The sequence below is a fragment of the Bactrocera neohumeralis genome, chromosome 2 (genome assembly GCF_024586455.1).
Source record: "Bactrocera neohumeralis isolate Rockhampton chromosome 2, APGP_CSIRO_Bneo_wtdbg2-racon-allhic-juicebox.fasta_v2, whole genome shotgun sequence".
Taxonomy (NCBI): Eukaryota; Metazoa; Arthropoda; class Insecta; order Diptera; family Tephritidae; genus Bactrocera; species Bactrocera neohumeralis.
The window spans coordinates 85,176,189-85,196,789 of record NC_065919.1 but is presented as its reverse complement, the minus strand read 5'-3'; the positions used below and the strand labels follow the sequence as shown (position 1 = coordinate 85,196,789).

At 35.6% G+C, this 20,601-nt stretch overlaps 1 protein-coding gene across 11 annotated transcripts in view; it reads left to right on the top strand.

The window, feature by feature from the left end:
- Nucleotides 1-20,601, top strand: part of LOC126751710 (polypyrimidine tract-binding protein 1) — a 523,263-nt gene that overhangs the window by 284,679 nt on the left and 217,983 nt on the right. For 2 of the 11 annotated variants that reach the window (XM_050462194.1, XM_050462193.1), the window contains exon 2: nucleotides 687-4,493. The exons of the other annotated variants lie outside the window; for them this stretch is intronic. In XM_050462194.1, the coding sequence (XP_050318151.1) occupies nucleotides 4,491-4,493 (3 nt within the window). In that variant the 5' untranslated portion in view covers nucleotides 687-4,490. The remainder of the gene's footprint in view (nucleotides 1-686; nucleotides 4,494-20,601) is intronic. 11 annotated transcript variants of the gene reach the window in all.

Here is a 20,601-nt window from a genome sequence, read left to right as displayed (position 1 = left end):
CCGTTATGTTTAAAAATCAGTCTCTATCGTTTTCCAAGCCAAAAAAGTTTAGTCAAAGGAGAATAGACTTGGAAGCCCAAAAAAATGTTCGAACTAAAATATATTACACTTATATTTAGTAAAAAATATAAGTAAAATTTAGTAAAAACTATAATAAAATTTGCCGTATAATTCATAATTTTTTACTATGACTAAAATCGTCAAATAAATAAAAATATTTTGAATTTTAGAAAATTGTTTTTGAAAATATTTTGAATTTTAGTAAACTGCTTTTTAAAACTGTGATTTTTGCTAAGTCGCCTTAAATCTTTATGAAGATGCTGGCGTAGTGAGGTTTTGAATTTTAATTAGCTTACCATATTTTCCAAAAGTCCAAAGTTGGAACGAAAAGCTAAGTCCGTAAAAAGTAAAAAAATAGATAATGCAGTTTTAAGATTTTTTTCAAAGAATCGTTATTTTTTTTATAAATATACAATAAATTTTTCAGTTAAATTTTTGAATTATTATTATTAAGTGTTAATTTCCTCACAAAGGCTTTGTTTTTCTCTTATATATAGTTTTTACTTTTAAGTACCTAACCACCAACTAAAAGCAGCTTATGTTGAGCAAATAGTTTCCACAAACTAGTTCTAAAAAACACAAAAAAATTACTGCAAAGCGTTTATAATGAATATATTTTATTGCAGCGACAGCATTTAACGTATTAATAAAAAGAAACTTCGGTGGTATTTTATCCTCTGTCAAACCAAAGCTATTCCCCCAAATCATAAACTATTGCACTCATATGAACTTCACTTCTCATAAACAAACTCAAAAAAACTAAACGAAAACGCTTTCAAAAAAGCAAATTTCAATTTGAATTTGTACTACAGCAAATTGTTGCTACTTTTTTAGTAAATATTTATGAAAATACTTTGGTGTTATGTAATTGCAAAAATTAGTAACAGAAGTTGTACGTACTTGAAATCTGAAATCTGAAATCTATGGTACTAAACCACAAATAGGCGCAAATCTAAACTTTCACAGTAAGCGAAGATCTCAACAGCGACTTTATTACGACATAAAAATATATAGTAAAAATCATAAATTAATTGGAAAATTATAACGGTGAGCGAATCACTACAAATTTACAAGAATTTATTGTTAGTGCAGCTGTAAACGTTTAGATCATTTAGCAAAACGAGCGAGTTCTGCGCCAAAAACTGAGAACACTCAGTGAGCGCATGAAATAAATATAACTGTTGTCATTGTATTTGTATTGAAAGCCCATATTAGCAGCAGACAAGCAAGTCCTTGCGCTTTTTGGCAATTTTGTAAACTAATTTTGAGCAAAATTTCAAAAACCAAAAAAAAACAGAAAAAATATTTTAAGTAAACAAAAGGTTGTTGAATATTTGATTTTATGTGCAGAAATTAACACATCATATTATATAGTAATAAAATGCATACAAATAATTTTTAATATTACATATCAGTGTTAGAACAATTGTACCAGTAGCGTTAGTTGTGAGCGAGAGTTCAGAGCAAATAGTCGAAAGCAATCAGCAGAAAATTGCGACAAAATCAAAGTATTGTAAAAAGGTTGTTTACATAACGGACGAAAGTAGTGAGAGAAACATTTATCAAAAAGAAAACAAAAACAAAGCAGCAAACAAGTACACAAACGCATTGTAATCAAAGTCAATTTCGAGGCATATTTATAGGCGGCACAGCAGCAGCAAACACACTTAGTCAATCAGCAATGCGCATAAATTGAGCAGCGCGAAGCAATTGTGGAAACACCTTCTAAACTCAGAACCTTTTTGTGAAATATTTCCGCGCAAACACAAAATTTGAATAGAGAATAAATAATTAAAGCAATTTACTTACAAATATTTCGTATTAGGTAAATTAAGTGGCTAGCAGCGGCGCAGAGCGTATTTTCTGCGTCACACTAAGTAGGCTACAACAGTATTCTTAAGACACAACTCAGCTTTGGTGCAGCAATCCGTGGCACCAAACTGACAAGAGAGTAAGCGTTTTGACAATCAGCGAACGTTAGCATATACATACATATATATATATATATATATACAAAGATAAATACACACTCGTGAAAGCATTTGGCTGGAAGCGCAGTATTTATGCAAGTAGCAAGAATTTAGACATATTAGCAAACGATTTACCCCAACAACTTAACTGCATCTACAACTTGCCACTCTGAACTTTTTACGAAGCTATACAAGCTATACAACCTTTTTATAAACATAAACTACTCAGTCAGTAACTCAGTCGCTTAGACCGACGCAAGCAAATCTCAAATACTGCGTATCACAATCTCAAATCTCAAGCTAACCAGCGCTGTGCGAACTATATTTGGAAGAAGCGGAGCCACGTTTACCAAATTGAGCTAAATCTAAATCTTTAACTAAACTTGACAATCCAATCCCCACTTTTGTGAAAAGCGATATTTCTTAGACCTCTACTTGCTATACAACAAGAACTATAAGAATTTTAACACATTTTATAAAACTAATTAATCAGCAAATTATATATCGATATTACTATACTAAAACATATTTCTTACTAACTTATTCAACTTACTAACATATAGATATATATACAACAACTAACTGTGTTTCTTTATTACATATATTTACTATTTGTAGCGCAACTTTGACGTGATTTATAGAGCTAAGCATAGTTGAAAAGGAAATTAATTGAATTACATTAAAAATATAGCAGTGAAATTGAAATTAGTACATTCTGCACAACTTATTGACAATCTTTCTCTTCAAATATATACTTACTAGCTGCTATTTTATCAAATCGTATATATAAATATATATTTCTAGCTGTAATCAAGCATTAACTGATAACTACGCGTTAATTAAACGCACGCTGTGTCTATTCAATCATATTGAAAAGCTATTCAATCACATAAAAAACTTTTCAATCATATTGAAAGACGATTTTATCACATTAATAACTATTCAATCATATTTGAAAAGCTATTCAATCACTCTAAAAACTATTCAATCATATTGAAAAGCTATTCAAACACATAAAAAACCATTTAATCATATTGAGAAGCTATTCAATCATATTAAAAACTATTCAATCATATCAAAAACTGTTCAATCAAATTAAAGAAACTATTCAATCTTGTTAGGAACTATGCAATCATATTGAAAAGCTATACAATCATATTAAGAACTATTTAATCATATTGAGAAGCTACTCAAACATACCGAAAAGCTATTCAATTGTACTGAAGAGCTCTTCAATCATATTAAAAACTCTTTAATCATATTAAAAAAGCTGTTCAATCATATTAAAAACTGTGCAATCAAATTGAAAAATATTCAATCACTCATATATTTAATATACATATACACATACTTGTGACAATCTACATTTTCTTGAAGAAAACTCTGAACTTTGAAGAAATCTATTCAATCTGAAGCGTTTCAAACTTTACCTACAAAGTATAACTCTTACACGATTTTAGCAATCAATCAAACACAATTATACATACATATATAAAAGCAGTATAAAATAATTTATTGTAATAACGGCAGAGTTATTTCTTAGCCGACAGTTACAAAAAGCAAAAAGAAGAAAACAAAAAATTTTAACTCAAAAATCAATTTTTTGCTAATTTCAAGTAAAAAGAAAACTAAATCTTAGCACAAACTTTGTCGAACAAATTAAGTTTAAGTCAACAACAACAAAAACAAATAAAGTATTATACCAGAATTGAAACAAAAGTGAAATTACTTTAGCGTTCAAGCATATCAATTACAAGCGCAACATTGTTATTGTAAAGCAACAATTTGCTTGCCAAAAACGAAATACAAAAACAAAAAAATATTCATAATTACACAATCATCACTTCGTTTTCACACTCATTGAGAAAACTAGAAACCTTGTGTCTCCTTGCCAACCGCTCCCCACAAAAGATCCCTTGCATATACCACGCAACGCGCCAATTTTGCGAAAGCAAACTCAAAAAAAGTGCAACAAAATCAAAAGTAAAACGGCGAGCGATCCACAAAGGCAACAAACAGCGTAATCAGCAAAAACAAAAACAGCAAAAGCAAAAGAATCAAATCACAAAAAAAAAAACTAAAAGTGCAAACAAAGCGATCAAGCTAATAAATCAAACTAAATCTATAGTTTAACTAAAGAAATATAATAAAAGAAGAAACAAAAACAAAGCTAAATACAATTTCAAAAATATTCAAAACTAAAAGTTCCTTAAACCAACAAAAAACAGTGTGCCAGTGAAAACACCGCATTAAAAACGATAGAGCATCTTCGAAGCGTAGCGGAAAAAGCAACAAATTTCCAAAACAAAAAAACATCCAATACAACAATTACAACAACTGTCTTAAAAAAAAGCATTCACCATTGACGCGTTAAAAGAAACGGTTGCAACAACAGCTTCAGTAACAGCGGCTTTGGCAACAGCAACAATCAAAGAAGAACCGGTTAAGAAAGATTTAATAATGGTAAGAGCCACACATGCCTACATATATTTAAGACAAAGAACAAAAGAAACAAGTATGAAAAATATAAGAAGTAAGCATAAAGAACTAAGTATGAAAGTCTAGGAAATAAGCGTAAGACCTAATTATAAAGATCTAGGCGACTAGGTGGTCAGGCCGATAGTTAAATGGGCGGTATAGTTTTTTTTAACGCAGGCATAGCGTATTACATAACTGAGTGCTGGAGTGTTGCGATAATTTTGAACTTGTTTTACAGCCGAAACTAAGGCATGGTGTTTAAAATAAGGTCCACCAACTTTTGCAATAAAAATTTTTACTGCCTTCCTTTGCAAAAGCTGCCGAGATTTCTTAAATCACTGAGGTTATTTTTAATCTATTTTTAAACTAATTTTTTCAAATGTTTTCAGAAAAAGTTAATGTTGGATTACAAACATAAATTAGTTTACTGAAGTACGATCCTCAACGCTATGTTTTCGGTTCTTAGAACTTTATGAGACCATATGAAACCCCTAATTATGTAACATAATTTAGTATATCCACCTTTCTTAAACTTCAAAATTGTAGATATCTGGCACAGTGCTGAAAAGATTATCTAAAGTTATCTTTCAATTCATACCAGTTTTTGAAGAAAAATAATAAAACATAGGATAGGTATCAATATATAGAGAAAATTTGTTAATTGACTAAATTATTGTTTAAAATGCTTATTTATTTGCTCAGTTTAATTTACTCTTTACCAAATATTTTGTGATTTTCACCATTCCATATATCCAAGAAATTATACTCAAGAAGAACTTTACAGAACCCCTATAATTTTGTCATACGTATAAAAAAAATTTTAACTAACTAAATTTTATTTGATTCATTTCTTCAAGACTTAATTTAGTCAATTTATAGGTAGTCCAGTTTAGTTTAGGAAAAACATGTTAACGGATTTAATTATTGCTTTGAATGCATATTAATTGTCTCTGTTTAATTTTGTATTTACAAAATTGTCAGCGATGTTCACCATTCCATTTACGCAAGAAATTAAAATCAAGAGGCATTTTTCGGAATCCTAATAATTTTGTCAATTAGCAAATAGTTTTCTAACTAAATTTTATTTTATTCATTTCAAGGCTTAATTTAGTCTATTTGCTATTTGTCTAGTATAGTAAAGTAAAAAAATGTTAATGAAGTCAATTATTATTGTTAAATGAATATTAATTAGCCAACCTCAAACAGTTTAGTTTTCTTTTATGAAAATATTCAGAACAATTTACTATTCCAAGACCCAAAAAAAAAAAAAAAATATTTACCCAATGCGCCATAATTTAGTCCATTAACAAATAATTATTTATACGAGTATTTGGCATCCCTAATAAATTAGCAAGAGTATTACATATCGTCACCTAAAATGCAAAATAACATGACATAACTTGTAAAACGTTAAAGTAGAAGTCACTCATACTGAAAAAAATTTGAGTTTTGGTTACAGAATTGGTTATATATACCAATATATCGGTTATATATTATCGGTTATATATTAGTTGTATCTGACAGTGAAAGCTAAAATTTTATGCTATGTATATGTAATATGATGTGGTGGATTGTAAGCAATAAAAACTCAATTTCGATTTCTTGGATGAAACGTTGTTTTACATTTTTGGTGACGATATAGTGAAACATATATAATTGACTCGATTATAATAGAAAAAAATTTATATATCCAGTCTCTAGTGCTTCAGACTTACTATTAAATGATGTTGATTTCGTAAGAGAATTTTTTATATACCATTTAAGTGCAATATTTTAGGAAAATTCATTACTCAACCTGATACTCAATACTTTTCTCAACTGAGCTTAGTACATCTTTTCGTCAAACGCAAAATCTTGTCTCATTTTAGAGAATTATAGCAATTTGAGTTTTGCATCTATTGCTGAACTCAATTTTTGTGAAGATCATAATTTTCAACTAATTCTTCAACAATAACAATAATAGCTAGCGACTAAAAGTTGCTGGTATTATAAGCAATACTTCGAGTAAAAGCATTATAACTGTTTTGTAATTGCTGAGAAATGACCAGAAAAACCTAAAAATGATGCTTAAATATTATTTAAATTAAAGCAAGTAAAATTTATCGCAGCACTTCGTCAGACTAGGAAAGTATGCTACTAGAGCACTCACTAAACTTATTAATATTTGCTAAGTATTCACTGAAACGAACAAATATCGTCGCCTTCCGACGCCTTTCTAACTTATAATTCATATATCTATTTACTGTTACATATACTATATATATATATATATATACATAATATATAAACTAAAACTGTCAACGTCAGTTTAGCACCCGTTCTTAAGACTTTATATTGCTTTATCTGCAAGTTTTACAAAACTAAAAAAAAACACAAAACAATGCAAATAATAATTTATTGAACTTAAACAAAGAATGTAGCGAGTTCCAAGTTTTTTACTACTTGTAGCGAACGCTTCACTGCATTTTCAGCTTTTCGTCGACTATTTTCCGCCAACTAAAACTTTTCGTCTGTCCTTTCACTACTTCACTAAGTTATCCCTGCATCTTTATACGTTAAGTTTTCTGTCAATCTCCACACTTTTTTTTCGAAACTCATAATCTCCTCTCGCTATCTATCACACACACTTAGTTAAAGTCGGTAGTCGTTACGCTTCCATATTTTTTTCCTTATTAACAACTATGCAAAGCGAAAAAAACCAATATATATATTCATTTTATAATAAAAAAAAAATAAAAAAAATCAATATCCAAGCAATATTCTCTTTTTTCTACCACTTTCTCGGCACTTATTACTAGCAGCTGTTCTTACGGTTTTGTTTTTCAGTCTTCTTCCTTTGCTTTCTGGTTATACATATCGCTGTCACTCTCTCCAGCTTACTCAACTATCTTTGTATACTCTTAACCACGCTCTATCTCTCCCACTTTCTGCTAACTAAATAACTTGCGATACGTTTTTGATTATAACGGTTATGTATTAAATTTATATATTATATTATATGCCTACACTTTCACATAAGAATTGCATATTGATCACATCTCCACCGCCACCAGTACATGCCCCATGAATAAAAATAGCAATCACAACAAAAAGCACCAAAAGCTGCATAGCATTTAGACGCGATCACATAACAGTACATTCACGCACACATCCATACATACATATGTACATAGTACGCAGTAATTCGCATAACAAAAACAAAAACAATAACCAATCAACCCAACTTCACAACAGCAAATGCAATTGTTGCAAGCACTACCGGCGGCCACACACCTGCACCAGTTGCACCAGACGACGCCGCCGCCAACACAGGCGACCGCCTACCCAGCGTACCCGGCCACCATGCTGCAGCAGCATCAGGCGCTGCAACACGCGCAGCACCAACAGCAGCAATTCCAGCTGCAACAGCAATACCACTACCAGCAACAGCAGCAGCAACATCAGCAACAACAACAGCAGCAGCAACAACAACAACAACATCAGCAATTGCAAATGCTGCAGACGTACATGCAACTGCAGGCGAACAATCTGGCCGCCGCTGCCGCCGCCAACAGTGGCACAACGACCAAGTACCAGGCTGCCGCCGCAGCTGCAGCAGCGGCCACCGCCGCCGCCATACAACAACAGCAGCAACAGCAGATAACATCGCCGCCGTTGCCGCTGCCGCCGCCACCGACCGCACAACCACAACAATACTACGCCGCCAGCGCAGCGCCACATCAGCTGACACTCATACCAGCGGCGGCCTGTAATGGCGCTGCTGCGGTCGCCGCCGCCATGTTCGCAACGGCCACCGCCGCGGCTGCGGCCAGTGCCAACAACCAGAACCACAATCACAACAGCAATGTACATGCATCCGTTGCAGCCACAACAGCAGCCGCCACACCACCAACCAACAACAATGTAAATAATAACATGCTTAATCTAAATGCAAGAACTAGTGCTCGTAATGCAGCCAAAACTGCAACTGCTGCCATCGGCGGCGCCATCAAACGCAAAGTCGGCTGCAGCATCGGGCTATTGGCTGTGCCGCATTACGCGTCATATCATAAGCGCAACACCAACGACAGCGGTAGTAATGCCGGCCATAGCGCCTACAACGCCGCACTCCTCCAACACTGTGGCGGTACTGGCCGTCGCGGCGCGGCGACTGCAGCGGCAGGCGCTCTGAATTACGGCAATGATGACAATGAGTTGCGTTGTGCCACGGCGTCGAACGCGGTGCTGTGTGCTAGCGCTAGCGCCGACGAGCCAGCGGCGATGGATTTGGAGGAGTCGGAGTTGATTGATGATGATGCGGACGTGCATGAGAATGGGCTTGCGTGCTGCGTCGAAGGTAACATGTCGACTGGCAGCAGCTGCAGTTCGGCGTCCTCTGATTGTTCTTCTATGCCATCGCCATCCTCTGCTACCACTACTACTACTACTAGTCCTCGTACTCCTCGTACTACTACTACTACTACTACTACTACACTCCACTTAACTTCTCCTAAAAAGGTTTGTGTCTGACACTCACTTTAGATGGCTCGCTCTCGTTCTATCCCTCTCAGCTTCTCTCTTTCACTGCATCCGTACTAACTGCCTAACTGCCTGCATATCCTTTGTTGTGATCCTGTGCGCTTTCAAATGCTTCAAGTAGTCATATTATTTATGCTTTTCGCAGCTAACTGTCCAGTAGCCAAATACTAACCAGTTGCTAAGTAATGAGTTGCTTGATTGTGGTACCTTTTTGTTGTGTTTAATCTGTACATTGTGTATATATATTACCTTCTACTAACAGCTTGCCTTCTATCATGCACTTTTCGTAGAAAATATGTCTTACTTTATTAATCTATTTACGACACTTTTCGATACATATCGTTTTGATTTCATAAGTGTTTGTGGTAGTGTTTGAGTTTTTATGCGATATGGCAACACTATATTGTAGCTGACATTGCTATTGTTGCAGGGTTGTATGCGTGGTAGTATGCAGACATAAAAGTGTTTAGAGATAAGTTTTGATATATTTTATATTTAGCTATGTGATGTCAGTATTTTTACATTTAAAACTTTACCAATGAACCAAAAACTATTTAATTGTGAAAAATGTGTGAATAGTTCTTCCATGAACTTTGCAAAAATATTTTTTTGTTTTTGATTTAATGACAGTACTATATAAAATGGTACAACATAAGAACATTCGTCCCAATATACTGTGCTAAAATATACTTATGTAAATCGTACATAAGTCTATTCAAATAATACAAATTCACTCTTAGTATATCTGAGATTGGCTGTTAACTGCAAGAATGTCATCATTCAAAAACTATAAACTTTCTTATATTCGCCCATCAACTTAATCAATTTAAATTTACTAATGAAGAAAAATCTGTCGATATTTTTCGTTTATATTTTATTGTAATTTGTATCGTAATTTCAAGATTATGATTCACTGGAATGATTTATGATGAATAAGTTCGAAATTCGAACAATTGGTCAGAAGAGCGCAGACTGTCTGATTTGATTTATATTTGAATTTATATCGCCTTTAGGGGCACACCTAATGTGTCAGCCTAAAATTCGTCAATTTTTGGAAAAAAAAAACTACTCTATCGATTGTTTTGAAATATATCTATAGATATTTTGAAAATACAGAGTGGAAATTTTGGAAAAAATATTAAATTAAATTCATTGTTGTAGTGTTTCCGGCCTTCTCCGTGTATGAAACCTGAAAATTAAAAAAAAATCTCGGTTAACCACAAGATGTTCTTCATACAATGACATACGATCCAAAAGAAAAAGGTCAAAAATTTAGAAAATGCTGGTGTTAGTAAGAAGCAAGTGCAATTTTGCCTTAACTTTTGCTAGATTGAAAAAAATATTAAGTCATTGCGTTGAAAACTATATAGAAAACAATGAAACCGACAGAAAACAATTTAATGAGGATCGGGTCATTTATTTAGGAGTAATCACTCAAGCAAATTTGAAAATTTGGTTTTGAGAAAAATGTGTTTGTTTGTCCGCATTGAACTGAGCGGCTGCCCTTCGTAGGGCTGTAACTCAAAAAGTTCTAATACGTTATTTTTGAAGGTATAAACTATCGAGATCTAAAAAAACCGTTTTCTTTTTTTTTTTCAAAATATTACTCTGGAGGCTTAAAGCGTCTTATTCGATTAATATTATTTCTAACTTATAGAGATATTGATACTCTTCTTCTTCTATTGGCGTAGCCACCGCTTAAGCGGTTATAGCCGAGTTATCTTTTCATCGCGGGTGCTTTTTTTACGTAGCCGGTCCCAAGCTCAGCGCACAAACCTGGTGAGAGATGATTCGCCTTCTCACTATTGCTCACGTTTAAACTGGTGTTTTTTGCCTACCCAGAGGATACTTGCTCTAAGACTGGAAATCGTGAGCTGCTTGAGCCAGGAGAATGTCGGTGAGAGAACTTTCCTCATTTGACTCCATCAATCCTTAATTTACACTCTAAATAATGGTTTAAGAGACACGCCTAGTTTGACAGACGTCAAAAGGTTCAGCACTGTTGCATTGGTTCCCTCTTTCTCCCTGGATGCAAACGTATGCATAAATAATTTTTCCGAGAAGATGCTATCTGTAAAATGATCTGTTGTCGAAAAAAATGGACAAAATGGCGGCGAAAGATAAACTGAATCGGGAACTGTGACGAGAACATGCAGTAAAAATTTATACTGTGCGGATCATTGTTTCTTCTCATAACTAAGTTTCATTTTCAAAAAATGAGCGCAGTTAGTTAATTTATTGCAAGAACTAATCATTCTTTATTTCAGATAAAAAGTATCAGAAAGCTCTCCCATAAAAAAAGTAATATACCTGCATGTCTGCGTGCGTGTGCTTTTCCATATTTCATAATTCCCTCCATTTTGTGCCACTAAATAATGATTGTTGACTGAAATTATATTAATTTACTGTCGAACACTCCAACTAATTTACGAACAATGCTTATAAGGTTATATATTTTCATAAACGCTTGGCGCTTTGGGTAGCATTTACTCAGGGCGCAGGGTACATTAAGTGGTATTTGCGCGGCTTTGTGATGGTATCGCCAATAATATGCACTCTAAGGCCCGATTGTTGCAAGTGATACGCGTTTGCGGAATTTCCAACTGTCTCGCGCGAAGCAGGACAAAACCTGGCATAATCGGTCGCATATATGTATTATATATTCACATAAATAACATTTGTAGTAAACACATATGTACATACAATTGTACATATATTATATATACATATGTATACGTATAAATGTTGGAGTTAATTTCACCATAAATCCATTGTAATTTAATGGCAACGCGATCGCCTGTGAAAGCACAATAACGGTCAACAAAAATACTCACACTAATGCGCGTACTAAAAATATATTTGCGTGTGTGTGTGTGTGAGTGCGGTGCCGCGCTATTTGTTGTGACATTGCCAAAGCAAATATTGATTGAACTTTTCGAATTATTTGCTTAACATTCTCACCACATTATAACACTACACCCATACAAATACAAACACACACACATACACATGCATATATACACATATGTTGACTGTGTATAATGAAGATTTGATTTGCACAATTTCTATTTGCTTTGGCGTAAATTAAATCGCGCCAATTTCGAAATTAATTGCAAAAAAATATGAACACTGATGACTTTTCATACATCACACCCACCAGAGAAATAACATTATCGGTGGCATATGTGGCAAATATCAGCATATCATGCAAATGTATTTTTATTTATACTCATTTGCACACACACACACAGACGCGCATACTGCCACCTGCATTTGGCGCGCAAATGACAACCCATAAGTTTATGGAGGGACGCGTGCGCGCATGTGTGTGTATGTGTTGTCTTTTTAATTTGTTTACTGAATCAACGCCTTAATTTGCGACTCGGTCTATTACATCGGTCGCGCGCCATTGGCACACATTTCACTTATTACCCGATAATGAAGAAATTAATGTCAACCAACGCGCGAGTGCCAGCAGTGCGGCGCCTGTTTATGTTTACGTTGCACACTTCCATTTAAGTGTTTGTGTGTATGTGTTTGTTGCGCTCCTTACGTAAACGCGCTGTGTCGTTGCATTAAAAATACATTTGTGCTTGTATAGTCACCGTGAATCGCCTCGGCAGCACCGCTTCCGCGTCGCACTTTCAAAATAAACAGCTATGAAAACTGTAATTTTATACCCAAAGTAAACGCGCGGCGCGCAAATAGTGCGGTGTCGTGGCTTAAAGTGTGGCCGGCGGGCTGTATTGAGGCCACAGCGACTGCCACACACACACGCATACTCATACACAAACATACATATGTATGTGGAAGCCACGCTCCATAGCCTTAAGCAGCCACAATGCCATCGCCGCAACTATTGAACGTCATTATCATTGTGGCCATGTAAATATGTGCGTGTGTGTGTGCCTGTGTGGTACGCCGCTTGCGCCCGCACACGCCTGCATTTACAGTCATTGTGTGTGTAGACAATTCAATTTACTCAATTCGCCAACTGGCAGACAGACAATCAGCTCCTTTGCATGCACTTGCCACGGTGTGTGTGTGTGTGTGTGAAGTGCGTTGGTAGTGGTGCGCATTCGCAAAGGCGGTTTGTGTTGGCTTTTGCGGTTTCTGATGGGAATTGACTGCATTAAATATTACCAGCCGCACACACACACGCATATATACATTTGCTTACACATATACATATGCAGTTGCTTGTAGGCTCGCATTATAACTGCAATCCTCTTATTACACCACAGTATGCAGCCGTTGCTGTGGCAAATATTTTGGCCGCAGTGAAATGAATTCGACAACGCTTATTGTTGTTGTTGTTAAAAGTATTCACTTGTTGTTGAATAGTAAAATTCTTTGCAGCAAGTTATTTGCAACTCACGCATGTTGTAATTTGATGTGTGTGGCAAGTGCGCTTCGACGGCTGCATGCTTTTTTGTTGTTTGCGACTGGCATTAAATTCACTAAAATGTTCATATTTCACATTTGCGCTAGTCAATAAATACCTTGAATGCCTAAAAATTAAATATAAATGCATTTTCTTTGCTTGTGCTTGATATGCTTGCCTCAAAGAAAGCTTGATATTTTTAAAGTATTCCCCTCTCCCTTCCCGAAATACAATAATTGAAACGTTTCTGTGGATATCCAAGGCTGCCTGTTCTCTTTAATGTATACCGAAGCGAACTAAGACTCTTTTTGAAATCTCCAATTTCAAAAAACTTCATGATTCGACCACCCTGTACTTGTGCGCTTTGTGGCCAACAAAATTTTATGAAAAATGAAATAAAAAATAAAACGCATTATAACGGTGATGCATTGTCGTATATGAGCAATGAAGTCAATCAAGTGTAAATTCCATTCGTTTGCATATGCCACACGCATACACTTACACGCTTTGCTACTTTTCGCAATAGCCATGCATGTGCTATTTTCCCGTGTGTGTGTGTTAGCGCCACAGCGTTGTTTGACAGCCTAAGGCTATTGTTTAAATATTCACATATTGAATTATTGAACATTTTTCAGCGCACAAAAGCTATGAAGCGGTAAAAACACTCACGCCATTGCATACATTTAGGCGCACACACATTTTTCGCCTTTTTGGTATGCGAGCTTGACCGCCTGGCGGCATTTCTGCATTATTGTATTAATTAAAATTCATTTGTGACAGAAATTTACATAAGATTTTTCAATTAGCATAAAAGCTTGCGCAACACAGACACACACAAAGGTACACACTTTTGTACGTGAATACTTTAGCATCTATGTACGTATGTTTATGTTTTGTTTGATTTACGTACCGCACACATTTGTGACGTGTGCTTGTGCGCGCCTGCATGCTATATTTGTTGCAACATTGAAAATCGAAAAATTAGCCATGATCGCGCCGCAGGCAATTAAACGTTTCATGCAACAAAGCGAGAATGGAAAATGTTTACCAAGTCAGAGTGAAAAATGTGTAGTGCAGTGAAAGCCGAAGTTTACAAATTGTTAATATTTTATTTATTTTATGCTGTTGCCGGCTTAGTTGCGCTTAATTGTTTTTCGTTTATCAAAATTTTAAGCTAATTTTGCTATTTTTTGTGTATTAAAATTAAATATTCATGAAGTAAAAAATCAATATTTTTTATAGTGCTGCGCTGTGGTTTTTAGAAAAATTTAAATTTATGTATCAGGTGGCAACGCCAATTTTTTTTTTTAATTTAATTTTTAAAATAGGTTATGCATTTTTCCCTAGCCTCGAATTTTAACCATTTTGAATTTTTTAATATTTTAACAGGTGGCAACGCCAATTTTTTTTTGCAGAAAATGTACTTTCTAAAATAGCATTAGCATATTTCCGGAATTTTGAAATTTAACCACTTAGAATTGTTTTCAAAATTTAGACAAAGGTGGCAACGCTCTATATATTATACTCAAATTGATGATTTTAAAAGATGCAATAATTTGATAATAATTTTTTGAATTGTTTTCGCTGAATTCTTGCTAAAAAATATAAAAAATAATTAAAATTTTGTGGTAACTTCATAAAATGATATACATACATACATACATACATACATAAATGGAGTATTTTTAGACATGCAGTTTTCAAAAAGAAATAACTTAGCCAAAAGTTGCCTTTAATAAATAAATCTATTCTCTTAATACATTTTAATAAAAAAAAGTTATGAAAAATATTGTTATTGCCTGGCAGTAGTTATTAAAAACGTTTTAAATTTTGCATCAGGTGGCAACGCCAAACATATTTTTTGCAAATTTTTCCAGGATTTTGGAACTTTAACCCTTTAAGAATTTTTTGAAAAATTACATAAAGGTGGCAATGCGAAAAAAAGTTTCCTTTAATAAATTAGATTGCTCTCTATTAATAAATTTTATTAAAAAAATCATGAATATAAAAATTTTTGTAATTGATTGCAATAGTTATTAAAAACATTTTAAAATTTTCATCCCACCTGATGAAGGCAATTTTTTTTTATAAATGTAATGTTTGAAATATCTTTTTGCATTTTTCACGATTTTAGAACTATAACTCCTAAAGAATTTTTGACCAATTGCATAAAGGTGGCAATGCTGGAAAAAAGTTGCTTTTAATAGGTTGTCCTGTTCACTGTTTTACATCTTAAAGAAAAAGTCATAAAGTAAACATGATAGTTATTATTTTAAATTTTGCATCAGGTGGCAACTCCAAAATTTTTTTTTTTGCAAATGTAATATTCAAATATATTTTGCATTTTTCTGGATTTTGCAATTTTTACTCTTTAAGAATTTTTTGAAAAATTAGATAAAGGTGGCAATGCTGTACAAATTATGCTCATTGATGCTTTTGAAAAGAAAACCTTATTTTTACCAATAATTTCTGGCAATTTTCTAACTATTATCTCTAAAAAAATGTAAAATAATGGAAATCATGTGATAATTTCATAAAATTACTTATTTGTTATAAAGTTTACTAAAGCCTTCCGCTTGTAATGATTTTACATATACAGCTAGGATTTCATAATTTTCATGTGCTTGCCAGACATCACCGCTAACTTAAAGCAAAACTCCTCTATCGAACCACTTCGTCGCCCATTTGTTACGGGCAAAACTATTCCGGCTTCCAGCAAAAAATACACATACACTTGCACATCTCGGCACCAGGTAAATTGCAGTCTCAATAAGCGCAGTTTGACATTGGCGGACGCCACACGAAAATTTCTGATTGTTGCAGCACATGCAGCGCCGAGCGTCGCACGTCGCGCGTTCGCACGCAATCCGCACAAAAGCAATTTAAATTTCCCATTGCAACCATGGCAATGTCTGGCATTCGAGCGCAACTGTCAAACGCCTGCCGGCAGACCGCGAAAAATCGCGCAACAAACAGCGCTGCGGTTGTGTGGGAATGCGGCCATACATAATACACATACACTTCCTTGAAACGGCATATTGCCACATTCTTGCGCACAAATACAGGTATGTGTTGAAGGCTTGCTTCGAATTGCCGGCTTAGACGACCTGCACTCGGCTGTTGGATTTGTGGCGCGTAATCGCCAAGATTTTATGTTGCCTAACGATTTTTGCGCGCATAACTTTTTAATTTGTTTGTTGCCAACTGAGTTTTGTTGTAGTCGCCATTGCGATTGCATGCGCCCGGCACTGCGCCCTCTACGCGCCTCGTAGTTGGTGCGCTGGCTGGCGGCATTGCCACTACATTCTCACAGTTATGATGCAGGTCTTGCTTTTTTTGCCCTTTTTTGCTGCTCGCATATTACAGTTTTCTCTATTAGCGCGCGAAGAATGTTTTAATAAAGTTTTTAATAAAATTGCTACTTAGTTACAAGTTGTCGGCAAAGTAAAGTTGGCAAAATAAGACGTTGTAAAGTTTTTCCTAAGAAGCGCAGAGTGTTGGGCAACATTTTCAAGAGAGTAGTGAAATGTTATTTAGTTTAATCCTACACGCACTTTAAGCGGATTCGAGTTGATGCTGATGATCTTGGATTTATTTAAGAAGCGTTAAGAACTTGAAATAGGGGAAAAAACAAACAAAAAAGCATTTTGGCTTTAATTATATTTAAATTTCAATTCCAATTATTATTGGAAAAAATTGTGTGGGAATTGAAGTGTTGAAATAATGGTGAAGTGTTTGATTGAATAATAATATTCTATAAAGAAATTTGGCTCTTTCATGCTGATCAGAACTGCAGTTGAAAAATTGCGAATCGAACAAGCCACTCGGTTAAATAAAATGTACTAGCAAAAATCAAATTAAGTTGGCTTGGAAAGGGATTAGAACACTTAAGTAATCTAATAATTTCTTGTGTCGCATTGAACGAGTTAACTATGTCCTTTTCGATCCTTTCTCGATTACCTTTTTGGACAAGATAGCAAAGCGGCGAATCGAAGATGTCTATACTACGCTCCACTCGAGGCAAACACTTCGACGCGCTTTAAATGTTTAATTTGCTTACATGTAAATGACTTGCCTTAAACCGATCAAAAAGCAAAGAAAAAAAGTCGCATAACAATAATTTCAAAGCGAATGTTTGCTGTCAGTTTGGCAGCTGCATTGATGCTGACGTCTGCATGAATATCTGAGAAAACGGCGAGCTGCTGCTGCCTGTCAATTGACTTTGATGGCGCCTAAAGCGCTAAAGCATCGACAGCACCCCCACACACGATACGACAAGCGCGCACAGTCTACTAGTTATTCCTCCTTCCCCGGCGGCGTAGACAATCAACCTTTGACAGGCAAGACAACCCTTTTCAATGCCACTGCAGCTGCTACTCGCTTGCTGGCGCACTGTCTTGACTTGTTGCGCGAAGGCGATTACTGTTTTTGTGTGTGGCTGTGTGAGTGTGCGTGTGTGTCAATAATGTGAATAAACTGACTATTACATGCTTGTCCTCCGTCGCCTCATGACATACCGATTATGGACATTTGAATGTTTGCTTACACTAGCGTCGCACCGTGCGCCCGCACGCTATCAATCATGCTTGCTCGGACCGTTCCAGACATTTTCATGGCTTTTCATTGCATCGCAACTGTATATACGCGTAAATATATATGTATGAAGTTTTTATGCGGCACGTTGGAGTAAATGTTTGATTTCTATATAACTGCTTTGGCTTCCCCGCGCTTGGCTCATCCTGCCGCTCATCCTCCGCGCTCTGCCTTTGGCTGACAGGCAGCACGCGCGCTCGTTTTTGCTTCCTTAAAAATACTTCTACTGTTGTTGTGTTTTTTGTTGCCTTCGATTGGTTTGATAGCTTTGAATGCTTTGGCAGCAGACACTCGGAACGCTCAGCGTACAACAGCAGCAGCAACACTAATAATTGTGTTCAACAAATGCGAGACATGTCCCTTGGGTTGATTTATCTAATCACACTCGAATATATTGTGCGCTTGAATGCCAGTCGCGTAGACTTAAAGAGGAAAGCTAGAAACCCACTGCGCGCCAATTTCGCGTATGCGGGGTGCGCGCTGCGCAAAGGCATGCCATGGTGAGACAAATATGTTTGACAAAAAATGTCTCCTTCAAGCGTGCTATTTTGGGCTTTGAGTTTCACGTTTTTTCGACAGATCTCTGCTTTTTGATTCAGTTTTTTTTGGCAGCTAGTGAATACGCACAGCTGTTGTCGGTGGCGCGTTTCGCAGCTCGTAAGCGTCGCATTGCTGCTTTCGTCGCTGCTGCTCAATCACAGTCCCCTTTATACCGCGGTACGTGCTGGCTCATCGCACCACTTATGTGTATGTGTCTGTGTGTATTTCAATTGTATGCCATAGATTTTCTGACAGCTGCGCCATGTTTGACATATTGTCCTGCCACCGTGCACACACACACGTACACAACGCGCCCGTGGCTCGGACGCCGCCAAGGATGCGCGTCTAATAGAAATGCCTAGCACAATGCGCGCTATTGTTGGTGAGTTCGTAATGTTGTTCTTGTTGTTGCTCTGGGGCATATTTTAGGGTATTGCAGAAACGCCACCACTCCGCACCGCCGCATATTATGCGTTTGACATGGAAGTTGAATTTTAATTTCAACGCCGCCGGCGCGCTTCTGACGCATAGAAAAAGGCGAAAAATTGAAATTAAAAATAAAATCACTTTTCAGCGCAAGCAAATTAGATTGAAGGCCAAATAAGAAATAAATAAAACTGCCGATTTTTGGCGATTGCCGCTATGTGTGTGTGTGTATGTGTGCGCTTGTTTTGACTGTGGTGGTGTGTAGAAAACTTTTTCTCATTGTTTCTTTGCTCCATTTTTTTAAGGGCGCTTAGCCGTAAAGTTTAACATTTGCACTTGAGCACACTGCACAACAACAACAAAATGTGCATAAATAAATTAATGTTGTTTTGGCGTCGCCGTAACGAAGACAATCTACCAAGTTTTAATGCAAAATTTGCTAGCTGTCGCTAGGCATGGTCAGTGCTCCGGTGTGGTGGTCTGCCATATTTTGTTTTTGTAATTGTTGTGACACAATTTATTAGATTCCTTAGGTCCAAAGTTGCGCGCCGCAGCAGCATTAGCATACGGCGATGGAAAGTATGAGCGCCGCTACCAGAATGGCTGGCGCAAAACTGTTGCCTACTGTTGGGCGTTTAAAGTGTGCTTTGTAATTTATTCCGCTGTGATTGAAATTCAAGCACTCACACACACACAACCGTTCGTGCATAAGTGGATTTTTCTCTTTTCTATTATATTTTAACGCAAAAAAGTTTTTCGATTACAAATTAATGAAAATTTGTACTCAACTCATTTTTACATTTATTATTATCGTACTAACTTGCTATTTCTCTTTTAATTTTTAGAAGCTTATATGCTCTATTATAGGCAAAGTGATAAGAATTTAAGAGTATGCCATCGATTTGAATTTTTTCTAAAAGGTCTTAATTAGAACCCTCACCTGTTGAATTACACTCTTAGGCGTAAATATGTATATCAACGCAAGTGCGTATTTTCGAAAACCTTGCGGTATTGGAAATGCATTTCCAGCTAAAATTTCGAAGAACAGCCTATAAGTATGCAACACTGACTTTTTCACTGACTATAAATATTGAATTTATTGCAAAACTTATCATTTTAAGCGATTTTTAATACTTTTGTAAAGCATTGCTGTTCTCTAAACACCTTCCTGGAAATTTTTCGTTGGAAGCCCAAAAGTATGCTAAACTTTTTAGTTTTTCAATTAAGTAACTATTAAGAGGTAATGGAAATGGTGAAACTTAATCGTCTAGGCAATTTTGAAGCGTTCTATCAAAATAGAAAAATTAATAAAAATGTTTTGCAGAGTTTACAGAACTCATGGCTTTACTTATAGTAAAAAAAGTCGTTCTCCAATAGTTTTTGTTACCTTTTTATATATTTCAAAGCTATACCTTTGTTTTCTACATCGGCAAACTCAGCCTTTAAGTTAGATATGAGGAACTAAAGCCATAAAAAATTTTTCTATGTCCATTGCCACGCCAAGCGCTCCCAACTTCAACTTATTCTCCACACATGCCGCACCTTGCTGCTGCCACAATTCGTGGTTGCTTTCTGAGTTATTATTAGCTTGGTGTGTGAATTGTGTCAGAACAGCGGTTTTATTATTTATTT